Source organism: Cervus elaphus, chromosome 31 (assembly GCF_910594005.1).
Source record: "Cervus elaphus chromosome 31, mCerEla1.1, whole genome shotgun sequence".
Taxonomy (NCBI): domain Eukaryota; kingdom Metazoa; phylum Chordata; class Mammalia; order Artiodactyla; family Cervidae; genus Cervus; species Cervus elaphus.
Window position 1 is genome coordinate 54,577,204 of NC_057845.1, and position 15,484 is coordinate 54,592,687.

Below are 15,484 nucleotides of genomic sequence, written 5' to 3' on the forward strand. Positions count from 1 at the left end.
TGAGAAAGCAGCTCTCCGTGGGAGGGAGGCGGGCGGGCTTGACTGACACAGAGAGGGCTGGCTTTTCGGAAGGTTCCTAGCAACGGCCCCGGTCTGACCCTCCTCAGCCATGAGAAAATCGAATCAGTGCACCCTTCTCCCAGGCGCTTATAGCATCAGCAGCGCAACGCCAAGGGGGCCTTCCTCCCTGCCTGTTATTTACCTGCTGTCTCCCATCTCGGGGTTCCTGGCTTTGCAAAAGTGCCTCTGGGAGGAGGGAAGAAACGACTGCCACCCAGCCCCCTCGCTGCCCCGGGGCTTCAGGCCTGATTGTGAGTCCTGGTGCGTCGTGTCGTCTTTCTGATGGGCGGGACTGAGAGGGGGCATTCAGCCCCCCACCCCCCAACTCAACCCCCCACCCCATCCCCCGGACCGGCAGGGGCTTTATTCTAAGAGTCACAGGCGCGTGGCTGCGCTTTTCTCTCCGTTTGTAGGTGAACCCCCAGTGACTTCATTGGCTCCTTGATTTAAACCACGCCCGGCTCTCTGCCCGCTTTGCTGCTGCCGGGCCAGGCGGCCCAGCCCCGGGTGCAGAGAGCCGGGCGGCGGTTCTATTGTGTGGATGCCTCGCGTATCCTCTCTTCTCTTCCAGAGATGGCTAACAGGGGCCCGAGCTACGGCTTAAGCCGAGAGGTGCAGGAGAAGATCGAGCAGAAGTACGACGCGGACCTGGAGAACAAGCTGGTGGACTGGATCATCCTGCAGTGCGCCGAGGACATAGAGCACCCGCCCCCGGGCAGGGCCCATTTCCAGAAATGGTTGATGGACGGAACGGTAAGGACCAGCAGCGATCCCAGTGGATGAGGGGCGAGCGGTGGGCAGGGAAGCCCTCCAGGGTCTCCTCTTTTTACGTGAGGCTGGCTGCCTGCCGGAGGAGCTGAGGCTGCCAAGCTCTTGTCTCGTGGGGAGGGAGATGGGAATGCCTTTATCTCTTCGGGGATGGACGATCTGGGCTCCCTGCTGAATTCCCTCGCTAGATTAGAGGGACCCTCCGCCCATCCCAGACATCACAGCTTGCTTCTGAGTTGCTGGCAGATTGGAAGCCCTTTTGCTCTTTCCAGCGAGAGTAGAGATAAGTATTTCCTTGAGATCCTTCCAGCCTTTTTGGTGCATCAGCTCCTGGAAGGGAGATGGGGGTGTGGGGGAGGATTCCTTCCCCCAGAAGTAATAGGTTGGTTATATAGTAAAACAAAGGCAGGGCAGGAGGAGGAGGACTCACCACCTTCCCATTCTTCTGGGAGCTGTCCGCCCTGGGGATGCTCAGTGCCTCTCTGTTGAATGGATGGATTCTCATGAAACTGAAGGGAATCCTTATTTGATAACTGCTTATCTAAGGAGTTGCTGCTGTGTATTTGGGTGGATGGGGACCACAGACTCTGCCAGCCGGTCTTTTCCCACAGGCTGTGATTTACTGTTACATAACTGCTGTCCCAGGCTTCTGTCGGGTTATGCCCAGGGCTTTGGTTATAGGTATCTGGGGGGAGCCTCCCAGTTCGGTTCCTATACGTGTCATTAGCCCTTAGCCGATGCATTATTGAAGCCTGATTCTGATCTGCCTTTCGATGGAAGAAATAATACTATATCATTCAGTCTCTTCTGGAAGCCACTAACTCATCCCTCCTTTGAAAGCTTGAAATCGTGACTGCATCACTGCGCACATTCCCTCTCTGAACATTCTTTCCCTCGCCCAGAAAAAGGAAGGGAGGAGTTGGGAGGGAGGAGGATTCCCAGTCTACTGGCCTCACCACGGCCAGGAGCAGCCAGAGGATGGGTTTTGGGGATTCAGTCCATGCCTTTCTGGGGTGCCAGACTGGCCCAGGCCCAAACCTGTAGTCTGTACCCTGTTGGGGGCCAGGATTCACTTTGCATTTAGGGACCAGTAAATACAAAGGGAACACTGATTCTGTCCCCCCGTCCCCACCCTTTCCCTCTTTAGGTCTTGTGCAAGCTGATAAACAGTTTATACCCACCAGGACAAGAGCCCATTCCCAAGATCTCAGAGTCCAAGATGGCTTTTAAGCAGATGGAACAGATCTCCCAGTTCCTAAAAGCTGCGGAGATCTATGGCGTCAGGACCACCGACATTTTTCAGACCGTGGATCTATGGGAAGGTAAACAGCTTTCTCGTGCGTTCGGATCACTCTCCCCGCGCCCCACCCTTTTGCTTTTCTCTTTGTGAAACCTGCCCACAGTGTTCTTCCGTGTGCTTCCATGCGTGTGTGCGCATGTGATTTGAGCGTGTGAGAGGATTATCAGCTGTCACCCAGGCGCACTGTTTGCCTCCTACTTTGTAACGTGCTATTGAAAGTGCTCCTCCTCTAAAGAACACACACCTCGGGACCCAGCAGGGACCCAGCAAACCACAGGCATAAACCGAAGCCTCAGTGGAGAGGAAGCCAGAAAGGTTGCATGGATGCCTCTCCTTTCTCTTACCTCCCACAGCGTAATTTTCTCTACAAATGATAGCTCCTGGAGGGGACGGGGGTCGGCAAGTATCTTCTGACTCACCAGCAACCAGGGTTATAGACAAAGCTTCCTGGCACAATTTTGTCATTCAATCTGAGAAATAATAGCACCCCAGCCTTTTATTAAATGATTACCTGGGAGGTTGATGACTGTACCTTCCAGATGTGTATTTGCTCAGAGACAGTGACAAATGATTTTTTCTTTTATATTTGTGAATTGATTTAAGAAATCTAACAAGGCATGAAAAGGAAATCAAGTTTCTGGACATATTTACCAACCCACCATCATTAGGGAAAGTAATGTGGATGCAGATACCACCAGAGAACTTGGGACACATGGTCACAGGGCTCAGAGTCCCCTGGAGCCCAAATGTACCCTTCCATCCAAGCATGTTTTTCCACACCAGGCCTGCCGCGGTGAGGAGGGGGGCTTGTGTGAGCAGGGCTGCCAGGTTGACGCTTCATCCCATTGTCACTAGCTGTCATCAGTGGTTCAACCCACAGGATACGCAGGGCAGTGACCCAAGTGGCTCTGCTGCAATGAGAGTGGACAGACTTTCCTGGGATCAGGAGACAATGATATGTGCAGGGGTACTCAGATGATGGTTGAACCATATCTCTAGCAGAGGACCGTTCTACTAAACGCCTAATAAAGAAGCAGTTGCCTCCTTAATCCTCACCACCCCCACACCCTCTCTCCACGTCGTACAGAGAACTGGCATTTCCTGTTTCCTTCACAGATGAGCACTTGAAAACCCTAAGATGCCAGTTTGTTTATCAGTCATGTTTTGCTATTATTTAGAAGCTCAGATATTCAGACCTTCGGGCCAGGCCATTGAACCTCATGGACACTAGCCTCCAAATCCCCACAGAATGCCATCGTTGAGCGTTAGTCCCTGCTTGATAGGTCAAAACTATGCTGATTTTTCCTTGCTAATAATACTATTGCTTATCAATATTTTCCTCAACCCTAGGCACGGTACTGCTGCCTTTCTGCATAATGCCAATCAATTCTCCAACAATTCCAGGAGAGGAGGTGTTGTCGTATGACTGGCTTGTAATTAGCAGAGCCAGGACTCAAGCCCAGGCTCTGTGATGTCCAAGAATGGGGCCTTAACTCATCCGCATGCCACGCTTTGGCCAGCACGCTGTTTCCTTCCCCTACACCACGCGTGTGCTGTTGAGTCATAACCATGAGTGAGGAGATGAAGAGGAGAGGGCGGGTGATTCAGGGCTGTGTAGGACAGGTGGTGAGAGCCTCCGGCTGGCAGGTTTGTGTGACTGGAGGGGTCCCAGTGAGCCCCACCGCACCACGTACAGGGTGTGTATGGAGTAAGGAAGAAACTGGGAGGGCTGGGGGAGCTGGGGAGCCCGAGGGTGCGTCTCTGTGCTGAGGAGGCTTGCCTGTCTTTTCTCTTTTTCCAAAGACCGCACAGTGAAATTTAGGCCCAGGAGGTGCTCGCAGTGAGGGGGAGGAGGCCAGGGGCAAAGGTTCCCTGGGAAGTAGAGTAGATGATGGTGAAACTAGAGCTCACCCACAGTTACTTATGTATATCGTACTACCTGCCCCAACCCTGGGCATCAGCTACCTCTCAGGGAAGAGGGAGGCTGAGGGGCATCAGTGTGACTGCAGGAGCCTGAGATGGGGTGGTGGAAGGGTGGGCTCCGAGGCAGGGTGATGCTCCTAGAGAAAAGGGAAAAAGCAGACACTGTGCAGTGGACAAGTGGGCTCCCAGGGCAAAGAAAGGTGGGGCTGCAAAGGAAATAAGGGAGGCCACCAGTTACTGCCGGGCGCTGTGGCTGAGACGCTGCGGTCGGGACAGCTGGCATAGAGCAGGTGCTCCAGAGTGTCTGCAGGCTCCAGGGCCTGCTGGGCCCCTCCATGGAGGGGCAGCTGGGGACTGAGGTTGGGAGGTTCATTCTGTGTGCTAGAAGGGGCACTTGGCATCCCCCAGGAGCCCTGTCTGCAGCTCGGGCTGGTTGCCATACAGTAGAGCCAGAGGCAGGAAAGTGGGCTGCTTTGAGCAGAAATGGGGGAGCCGTATGGCCCTGGGTGAGTCTGGGAGGGAAACCCGTGGAACAGCAGCAGCGACAAGCGCGAGGCTGGGTCCTTCTGCCAGAGCTGCTGGTCCCCGCGAGTGTGGGGATGAGGAAGCTGGAGTCTAAGGGACGCCGCTGGGCAGGCTGGCAAGTGTCGACGTGCCTGTGTGCGTGAGAGGTGTCCATGTTTGTGTGCTCGGCCACTGGACTGGCCATCCCCTTAGCTTAGCTTCACATTCTTCCTGTGGTGTCCTCAGATTTCACATTACTCACATTCACTCCCGATTCCACGCGTTGTGGTCACGGTAGCCGTGGCTCCGAGGGGCCAGCCCTCCTCGCCTGGGCACTTCTCGGCCTTGTCTGTGGCCCTTTATGCGCGGCAGCTCTCAGGCCCTGTCTCCCCTGCTTGGCGTCTTCCTGCTTAGGGCTCTGCTTGCCCACACTGCCCGTGAGCGGCTCTGCGCTGCTCTGACGTCGAGATGAGCCGCAGGAGCCCAGCGCTTGCCAAGTGCCGTCTCTTTTCCTTCAGTTGTTTGGACAGGCAGATGCCCCAGAGGTATCCTCTATCTTGAAACCCCTTTTAGATACAAGGTGAAATGTTTGGAATGGATGTCCAGAATAAAAGGTTCAAGGCCTTAAGAAGGAACCCAGGGCTGAATGGTCTAAAAAACATCCCAACTACAGAGATATAGATAAGGTTACTGGAGTTTCCCTTGAAGGAAGCTGGGTGACCTGTTCCTTTCAGTGATAGAGAAGCAGTGAGGGCAGCTTAGAGCCATGGAAGGAGAGGTCTTTCTCATGGATGGGAGAAGGTGGATGCCTGGCGGGTTTGGGATGCCCCCTGGGTCCCTGGAAAGGATGAGTGGGGCCATCTCAGTTGTGATTCCGGAGAGCAATGGGGGTTAGTTTTCAGCATCTCTTCTGTGGAGGGAAAGAGGGATGGAGAGAAAGGGAGGAGCCAGAAAAGGAGGGGTGTGTGTGTGTAAGAGAGAATGCATGAGAGAAGTGAGTGTGCTGGTCACAAAGCGTGCAGAGAAATGTCACCCTGGAGGGCAGGAGAGTGCAGGCCCTGAGTCAGAAATTAGACCATCAGGTTCAAACCTCCACTCCACCACTTGGCAATGAGCTTTTCTAAGCTTCTGGTCTCTCACTTGTAAAATAGAAATAATTTCACAGGGTTGATGTGAGGTGTCAATGAGACAATGCATTAAAAGTGCTTAGCGCAGTGCTTCTGCTATGGAAGAGTAGACCATAAAATATGACAGCAATTTTCAAGTCACTGTTATCATTGTCTCTTTAAAAAGACTAATGGAAAGTGAGGGTGGCAGGGGCAAGGCTGGAAGGGCACATGCTCTGCCTGGAATGAATGGACTTCATTAAGGGCCTCACACAGCGGCTGGTCGGGTTGCCTGGAAGACCTTTTCTCTCTCTGTCATCTCCACTGGCTTCACCTCTGGCCACTCTCCAAAATGAGGGGCCATCTTTCGGGTCTCCTTATTGACTTTTTCCCACCTCTATGGTCATTACCCTTCATATTTTCCCCCATGATATAGTATTGCTTTTCCTATTCCAAACCAAGGGGTCTTGGTCCTATGGGAAGAGCATGAGTTTTAGCGTCATACTCCGTGACCTTGGTTAGACTGCTTAGTTTCTCAGAGGCTCAGTTCCCTTCTCTGTAATCCGTTGTAGGATTCTTGCAAGGATTAAATGTATAAAATGCCTAGTGCAATGCCTGACTAAGAGACACCTAATAAACATTGGTTTTTTCCCTCTGCTGTGAGTCCATCAATAAATACCCTTTTTCATTCCCATGCATAACCAGGCCATGAGCATTAGACACCTAGAATTCTAGAATATCAGTGTAGGCAAGACTCAAAGATCAATCAAATCTGATTGCTCTTCCCCATAATCCTTCTGATGAGGGTCTGGGATACATGGTTTTATGCCATCTTCCTGTTCGCCTCCTTGATGACTGAGTGTCGAGGTTTATACTGGGGGTGGAGTGCCTGGAATATATTCCAGATATGGAGCCATATATGTTCTCTGGGAGGTGTCACTATATGTGTCATTTCTCAACAGCAAGAAAAGATGAGACTCTTCACTGAGTCTGAGAGCTGTTTGGGGATATTGTACGGTACCCGTCGTGACTTGAGACATCACAGAAGCGCCTGCTGCCTGAAGCCTCCTTTTCTCTCAGAGCAGCCGCCACTGCATTTACCCCAAGCACTGCCCACTCTGGCGTTCGGCGGGCTCCTGCTTCAGCAGTGGTCCTTCACCTGCCGTGTGCACCGGAACCTCCTGTTAGGCTCGTGAAAACCCAGATTACTGGACCCCAGCCCCAGAGTTTTGGAGGTCTTAAGTCTGGGGTGGGGCCCGGGGGTTTGCACTTCTTACCCGTTCACAGGTGATACTGCTTCTGCTGGTCTGGGAACTCCACTCTGAGAACCACTGCCCTACAGAATTTCTCAGGGAGGCAAGGAGCATAAATTTATAAAGCCCACAGAGCAGCCCAACCTACCCTCTGACATTTCCCCCTGATCTAAAGCAATAGTTTTCTACCTTGAGTGGAGAATTGAGGGTTATGCCTAAGTTATTACTCAGGAAAATAAGAAATGATTTTTTCATCCACTGACTGCTTTCTCTATAAGTCCCAGAAAGATTGGAAAAAAAAAAACAAAACCAAACAAGCCAGTATTCTAAGAGCAACAAGGTGGAGTTAAGAATAATGTAAAATAAAAGTAATTCCAAAGCAAGAGTTTTGAATGTAAGATTGAGTTTTAGTTTTGAAAGCAGAGTATCCAACCTGACCGCACCTGCCCAGACGGCTCCTCCAGCCTTGTTTCCTTCTCTTTAACTTTTTGTTTATTTTTTCTACCCAAAGACATGCATAAGAGCATGAAAATAATTTTAAAAATTAAGGGAACAGAATCCTTGTTCAGGTATCTTTTTGGTAAAAGCCTTCAAACTCTATGGGCACTGGGGTTCCTTATAATGTAGAACCCTTGGCCAGTCCCCCTGGACACGATCCTTTACTCGCTGGGGTGTAAGACCACAGCGGGGAGACCCTGCGCTGTGATAATGCAGTAAACGGGGAACAGTTGCTTTAAGAGATTCTGACAAGGTAAGCTGCCTTGCCACCATCTCTTTTTACAATTGCAAGTCTAATGTTAGTTTCCCCTGTGATAGGGGCTGGAAGGGTCCAGGAGCCTGACTGAAATCCTGAGCTGTTAGTGTCAGCTTGGCCCTCTCATCTGTGTGTCCCTTTCCTTCTGCGGCCAGTGGTCTCATTTGTAGATCACCAGCTGGACTCGGCTTCCCCGGTGGCTCAGTCGGTAAGGAATCTCCCTGCAATGCAGGAGACTCAGAAGGAAATGGCAGCCCACTCCAGTACTCTTGCCTGGGAGAATCCCATGGACAGAGGAGCCTGGCGGGCTACAGTCCGTGGGGTCGCAGAGTCGGACACGACCGAGCCACGGAACCCCCACCGCCACCTGGAGTCAGCCTCATTCATACATGCCTGGCACCTAGAAGAGTCCTAGCACCTAGTTGCTACGTTAGAACCATTCTCCTCCTCCCCCTTCTTCCTCTTTCACCCCCTTTTTCTTGGAGAAATAGCCTTGAACAGCAGTTTCAAGCTGTCTTGTCAAAGTATCCAGGGGTAGTTTTCAGGAAGCAAGGCAATTCCACGCTTCTGTTCTGAGCGCCTCCCCAGTGTGGATCTAACTATTGATGTTACTTCTGACTTTGTGGAGAGTAGCTCTGAAGGAAGCAGTTATTGCTTAGCAACTTTAATTTAATACCTACCACCTATCAGACATTGGGATGTTTTTAAAAATTAAAAAAATATAGTATTGGGGGCAGTGCTTGCATGTCCATCTGGCTACAATCAGAATCATCACAGGAGATTGTCCCAGGGTCTGAATTTCAAGATCCTCAGGTAATTCTGATGATTGGTCTAGTTAGGAGTCACCAGGTGAAACCCATGTTTCTTAAACTTGTCTGATGGCATGAATCATATGGAAAGATTATTAAGAATACAAACTCCCAGGCCCCACCCAGGACTGCCAGATCCGTCCCTCTAGGGAATGACTTCAAATTTCATATTTTTCTTTTTTAAAAAAAGAAAGTCAGAAAAATTTCATATTTTTAAAGTGTTCTCCCAACCTCACCCCATGAATAATTCCAGAAGCTTGGGAAACCATGTTCTATAGCAGGCTGGGTTCTAGGCAGATGGATGTGTGGTTGTGATTCAAGCTGCTTAGCTTTTGCGGCTTTGTAACTGGCTCACTTCACAGATCTTTCCTACCCTCACTGCTCCTTCAAACATTTCAGTGTCTGACTCTCAGTGACAGGAATCAGCCTCCAAAAACAGTCCCCTTCCCCCCAGCAGCACTTGATCTGAGCTTCTGAACTGGCGAGAGAAATGAGGCTGGAGCAGAGGCGCTCTTCCCATTTGATTCACCCAAAATAGTAGAATTCTTTCCAAAGTGTGCCTTTTAGAAAATAAAACAGACATGAACTGGTCACAGAAGGCAGATTTCTGTTCATTATATTACTTAACCTTGACAATAATTATTTTAACTTGATCTGCAAACTGGTGGGGATCTCTGGGCCCCAACTGATTTCTTTTGCTTTAATCTGTCTAGGGTTGAGAGATTATTTCAAACAAAACAAAGATTTGAGGTCATTTGAAATTTGTGCCCCAGATTTTATGGGGATTTTATGCCTGTGGGAGATGGCAGTGTGGCCTCCTAGACTGTTTGTGGGCTTTGCCTTCAGACAGACCTGAGCTAGAGCTTGGCCCTGATTTACTTGTTGGGTAGCTCTGGCAAGTTAATTAACTTTCTTAAGTTAATTTTTCCATTCACCTGTTGGGAAGAATCATATCAAGTCCATGGGAATCAGTGAAGCTGTTAGTCGCTGAGTCGTGTCTGACTCTGCGACACCATGGACTGTAGCCGGTCAGGCTCCTCTGTCCATGGAATTCTCTAGGCAAGAATGCTGGAGTGTGTGGCCTTGCACTTCTCCAGGGGATCTTCCCGACCCAGGGATTGAACCCCAGTCTCCTGCATTGCAGGCGGATTCTTTACCGTCTGAGCCACTGCTCTGCAGATGGCTCTAGTGGTAAAGAATTCGCCTGCCGATACAGGAGGTGTAAGAGACATGGGCTCAATCCCTGGGTTGGTAAGAGCCCCAGGAAGACCCTGGCAATCCACTATAGTGTTCTCGCCTGGAGAATCCCATGGTCAGAGGAGCCTGGTGGGCTATGGTCCGTAGCGTCGCAAAGAGTTAGACACGACTGAAATGACTTAGCAGCAACAGCTATGAAATGGAGGTCACAGTCACATATAATGAAGTGATTTTGAAGTGAAAGTCGCTCAGTTATGTTCGACTCTGCGACCCCATGGACTGTAGCTTGCCAGGGTCCTCTGTCCATGGGATTCTCCAGGCCAGAATACTGGAATGGGTTGCCATTTCCTCCTCCAGGGGATCTTCTGACCCAGATATCAAACCCAGGTCTCCCGCATTGCAGGCGTATTCTTTACCATTTCAGCTACCAGGGAAACCAATGAAGTGTTTAGCTTATCATTTATAACAAATCTCTTGTCTCCAGACCTTTCTTTTTTAAAAAAGTTTTTCCAGTTTGTCCCTGTCTAATGCCTGATTACCCAGCTTCTGCCGAATCACGCAATTTCTTCCTTTTGGACGCTTCTGGCTTGAGGGTGGGGTGGGATTTATGGGTCTGCATTCCTGGATAGCTTCCCCTTGCCTCCAGCTTAGTTCCCTCTCTCCTTCTCTCTGGGCTCACGCAGTGTGCGTGTTAGCCCTATGTGATGGGATTGGGGCTGGGACTGTGGTTCAACAGAGCTTGCTTCCCACCCCTGGCTCCAGGGCAGTATCTGTGGCTGCTTGCCAGGTGCCAGGCTCCACATTTCCCCAGATCCTGGACATGCCAGATGCGCTCTTTCCAACCACCAGGCACAGAGTTCCGGTGTGCTTCCCGCAGAGAGTGGGGATGAGTGATGGACCCAGACCTTCCTAAGCTTCCATGTGCTGTAGTTTCTTGAGGTTCTCTTTAACGGCTCACTGCCTGAAAGCAGGCCCTCTCCCTATCTCCTCCCGCAATGATCTTTCAGAATATCATCAGAGTCTGTCAAAAAAATGTATCCTATGGTACAGTGACAGTCACAGAAATGCTTTACATCTGCGGAAGAGAGGGAGCATTCTCATAACCTCTCCTGTTTCCTTTCTGACTTCTCAGTATCCCTTGGGCCCATCTCCCTCCATCTGCTGCACAGATCCTCCTTTCTCCACCACCCCAGCTGTTCCTTGCGTCTGGTGTGGGGCTCTCCATTGAGAAAGTTTCATCCCTGTCTGTATTATCCATCCCAAGGGCCTCACAGCCCAGGAAATCGTCCTGTGGTTAATGTGGGCCGTGGAGGGGGGGGCGGGGAGAGATGAGGATCTGCTGTCTCTCCTCTGTGAATAAATGGACTTCCTGAGCTGGACTTCCTCTGCAGACCTTAATAGTTTATTTTGTTAGAGTTACGCTGCATTCTCACTTTTTGTCTGCCTTTCCCCTGCACTTCTCTATTCCCTGGGGACTGGGCTCAGCAGCCTGTCCCGGGAGATTGCAGACGGTTCACTGAGTCTCAAGAGGAACTTCAGTATCTGCCCTTCACTTTCACAGCCCCTGCCAGGCTGAGCACTGCGCCTCTCCCCCAGCCTGGGGCTCCGGCTTCTGCGCTGCACACTTGGCGTACGTGTGCTTGGGATCTGGTCTAGACTGCGGGGCTGGGCACACTGTAGCAGCTCACCCTTTCCTTGTCCAGGCGTGCCAGCAGGCCAGAAGCGGGGAGGGGAGAGGATGGGCAGAGGAGATGGCCTGGAGCCCGGCTCTCTGCTCCGTGGGTGGAGGTCCCGGGGCTCCTCGGTGGCAGTGGCCCCGTCCCCCGAGTGAGGGGGCGTACCTCTCCTTCACTCTCTCTCAGCCTCTCCTCCTCCCTCCCTCCAAGCCATTTATTTATTGTCTCCATTCAGCTCCTTTCAAGCAGCACGAAATGAAGAGCCTCTCACCGCGTCACACTGGATGCTCTCTGCGTTCACTTGCTTCTCTTCACCTGCCAGGCCTCCAGCCCAAAGACCCTAGTGAATACTCAATTTGATGCACATGGGTGATTTTAGACCCTTTTAACCCAGATAAAGTAAAAGAAAGAATCCTGGGGTTTGGTGCAGTTCATCCATCCAGTCAATATCTTTCCAGTTTCCTTTTCTCTTTACAGTCCGGAGGAAAATCTCCTGTGCAGACCCCCACACCAGCCTGCCCACAGCACCTCCCCTCACCCCTGCTCGTAGAACCCTTGGAGGCTGGGGCCTCTTCTAAGGGCAGGGACCCACCTCTGTCTGAGCTGCTCAGTTATTGGAATGTGTTATGCACGCAACTGGGAATGGATTAGAACCTGGGTATCTCTGGCATGCACCACATAAAGGATAATTAGGCAGGAGGATTTTTGTTCCTTTCTGAGGAGTTTGGCTGTGGTTGTCTTTGGGCCACTTTGAGGAGTGTTTTGTTTCCCTCTCCCTCGAGTGTGCTCAACTACAGCCTCCCATGAGAACTTCTTCCGGAGGTCCAGCCCCGTCCTCCTCGACTCCTCGGCCCCGACACGCGCTTGGCTTTAATCTCCCCTTTGGCTTCCAGGAAAGGACATGGCAGCCGTGCAGAGGACCCTGATGGCTCTGGGCAGCGTTGCTGTCACCAAGGATGATGGCTGTTACCGGGGAGAGCCGTCCTGGTTTCACAGGTAAAAAGGCCTTTCCAGTCACACGTCCTCCCCTTCCCTGGGCCGAGGATGATTTTAGCAAAAGTGAGCATCTGAAGCCTTGGGGCTCCCTGGAGGCTGCTTGGACACAGAGTCCAAGGAACAGGCACACACAGCCCCACAGCTGAAGCTCCCGGAACAAGGCCTGACCGATGCTGCCAGTTCAGGTGAATATACCACCAGGGCTTTTCCTGCTTTTCAGATACCTGAACACGGCAGCCCTGCCCACGTTATGTCTCTCCTGAGACTGAGCAGAACTGAATGGCTTTTCTCACATGTGCCTTGATATCTGAATGCCCTGAATGTACATATTTATTTATTTATTTTACCACATAATGAAGGGAAAATATGTTTTATTTGTTGAGACAGTCCTGGCATCCCAGCATATCCATTAATACCATTCTCTGTCACTCTCAGACGTGGCCTGAAGTGGATAATAAATTATATCATCATGTCAGTAAAGGGCCTTTTCCTAAATAAATTTGTTTTGCTGTTTGTTTGGGGCAGAGAGAGGTAGTAAGGGAGCTTAAAGTCAACCCAGTAGCTCAGTGGGAGACGAAAAGAGCGCGCCGTACAGATAACTGACCCTTCATCCCTCTAATCCCCTCTTCTTCTTGACAGTTGAAAAAGGTACCAGCTTGTGGCAATTTAAATGACCCTGGTCTGAAAAGCTCCTAAGTATTGCCAGGTGAAACCCTGGTTTTAGCCCCCAGTTTGTTAGTGACCTACCGTGGTCTATATGGCCCATAAAACCAGCATTATTTACTATCAGGTTCTTCACTAACGTTCACAGACATCTGTCAAGGGTAAGAAATTTTGCCTCCTTAACTCACGACATCCCTCATCTCTAAGGTGGGAGTTCATCCTTGGCCCCATACAGAAGAGGGTGGAGTGGGATTAATGGCATGCTTTATAAAAAGAGCTGATTTTAATTTTCACAGGGGCTTGCGGTAACTGGTGAGAGCAGGGACAGGAAAACTGAGTGTAGAATCTCCAGAGAAGCAGCTCTGGTTCTTTGCTGTGGAAATTCTGGAAAGTCACTTGAGCTTCTAAGGAGTAGAGAGGTCATGTATCATGGTAGGGCCCATCTGTGGTAAGACCATGGCCCAGAAGGTGCTGTAACCCCGGGTGGTGTCATAGCTCAGGGTAGGATCATAGCCAGGGTAGAACCATAACTCAGGGTGGGGTCATAGCCCAGGGCAGAACCATAGTTCTTGGCATGACTGTGGTTCAGCATAAGGCCTGTCCTTCTAATTGGTGGCCCCCGAAAGAACATGTCTAACTGCATATCTTGGGAAAGGTTTAAAAACGGAATGAAATTGTTTCATCTCTTTCCCTCTGCCCAGGAAAGCCCAGCAGAATCGGAGAGGATTTTCCGAGGAGCAGCTTCGCCAGGGACAGAACGTAATAGGCCTCCAGATGGGCAGCAACAAGGGGGCCTCCCAGGCAGGCATGACCGGGTACGGGATGCCCAGGCAGATCATGTGAGACGCCGTGCCCACAGCCTGCAGAGGATGGAAGTGCCGCGTCGTGGTCTCCATGGTAAAGACGTAGTTAGTCACCTGACCCTCTCTTCTCAAAGCCTCCTGCCCCTGGTTTCTGCAAGTGCTGCATTTCTGCTGGAATCCACGTTGCCTACTGCTGCCGCCTCCTGTTCGTTTAGAACTATGCAAAGACTCCGCTTCCTCTTCCTCAGCTCCTTTGCCCTAGAAGCCTTCGTCTGTCTGATTATTTATTTATTTATTTGCCAAAAATTCCCCTCCTCAACTTACAGAACGCACCTAATAAACAAATTAGTCTTGTGTCTTCAAATGTAAAGTTTCTTCTTTGTCTTTAGGAACTTTGCAGGCAGGGCTGGTCATTTCATTCAAGAAGCCAGTAATATGGAATTAAGCTGTATCTATAGCTGTCAAAATGTAAGTTAACTTTCAGGTAGCCCTTGCAAGGTTATATTGGTCATCTTGACAGTTGCAGTAAAAAGTTTTGGAATAGTTTTGCCCACTCTGACAGCCTGAAGCCAAGAGCTCAAGAATAAGGCCTTTGGCCCCCACATATTTTTTGAGTACCACCTTATGCTTATTATGCCAGACTCTGGGGTGGGGCGAGGGGGACACAGAAATGAGCAATCCAAAACCCCAGTTCTTCAGGGGCTCACGTATAGATGCCCAGAAAGTATAGAGGGTGGTTTTATCAGTTATATCAGGTGAGTGATGGTTGAAGAAGAGAACAGTTTCCCCTTCTCTATCAATAATCTTCCTCCCCACAGCCCAGATTCTGGATCTGATGCAGATATTTATAGTTTCTTCATCAGCCAGAAGTGATAAGCGATCTACATTTGTAAACATTTGTTTACTGAACACTCTTGAACTTTGCCCAAGGCTGGATCTAGCTAAGATGAGATGTTTTAAATATTTTTCTTATCCATGAAAGCTTAAGAAGGCAAATAAACCTTGGGAACTACCGATTCATCTTACTCTTTCCTCCCAGTGAAAAAGGAAAACACTGTGGTTCATTTAGTAAAAAAACAAAGTCTTTTACTCATACAATGAATTGTTAACTAACAAGAAAAGGTAAAATAAATGAAACTATAGACAATGCCGCACTCTAGATGCTGGATGATGGTTTGTCAGACTGTTTTTTACAGTTCCAGGCTTCCACAGAGAGTTCTGCAGGATTTTCATGGGGCTGAAGTGGAGTGGGGAGGATTCCGAATTCTGGTCCCTACTCCTTCATGTAGGGCTTCCCAGGTGGCACTAGTGGTAAAGAATCTGCCTGCCAGTGTAGGAGACATAAAAGACACAGGTTCGATCCCTGGGTTGGGAAGATCCCCTGGAGAAGGAAATGGCAACCCACTCCAGTATTCTTGCCTGGAGAGTTCCATGGACAGAGGAGCCTGACAGGTTACAGTCCATGGGGTCGCAAAGAGTCGGACATGATTGAGCAGCTTTCACTTTCACTGTCTAAAGGAAGTTATCCTGAGGGTCACATAAAGGATCTAATGTACTCTCTAGAAGCCCTAGTGACCCTCTGACAACCACTGGTGAGTTGTCCGTTCCTGGAAAGATGTTATATTAACATGCAGCTGAATTCTTTTCTCAAACTTTACCTTGGATTTGCCAT

The 15,484-nt window shown here is 50.2% G+C and overlaps 1 protein-coding gene across 3 annotated transcripts; it reads left to right on the forward strand.

Moving 5' to 3' along the window:
* TAGLN3 (transgelin 3) lies at window positions 1-14,176 on the forward strand. 3 transcript variants are annotated; one of them, XM_043893042.1, is made up of 5 exons: window positions 1-321; window positions 632-813; window positions 1,976-2,150; window positions 12,244-12,346; window positions 13,711-14,176. In XM_043893042.1, the coding sequence occupies exons 2-5, from the start codon at window positions 634-636 to the stop codon at window positions 13,850-13,852; spliced, it is 600 nt and encodes a 199-aa protein (XP_043748977.1). In that variant the 5' UTR covers window positions 1-321; window positions 632-633; the 3' UTR covers window positions 13,853-14,176. The 3 variants fall into 3 exon arrangements, with proteins under 3 accessions (XP_043748977.1, XP_043748976.1, XP_043748975.1); XM_043893041.1 differs by having other exon boundaries at window positions 1-311; XM_043893040.1 differs by having other exon boundaries at window positions 1-813.
* The last annotated feature ends 1,308 nt before the right edge of the window (window positions 14,177-15,484 follow it).

What these genes read in the sequence shown, in the direction of transcription:
- TAGLN3 (XM_043893040.1), top strand. Translation starts at nt 634, where the DNA reads ATGGCTAACAGGGGCCCGAGCTACGGCTTAAGCCGAGAGGTGCAGGAG. An exon ending in AATGGTTGATGGACGGAACG is followed by an intron (nt 814 to 1,975) that starts GTAAGGACCAGC and finishes TTCCCTCTTTAG; the next exon opens with GTCTTGTGCAAGCTGATAAA. An exon ending in GAGCCGTCCTGGTTTCACAG is followed by an intron (nt 12,347 to 13,710) that starts GTAAAAAGGCCT and finishes CCCTCTGCCCAG; the next exon opens with GAAAGCCCAGCAGAATCGGA.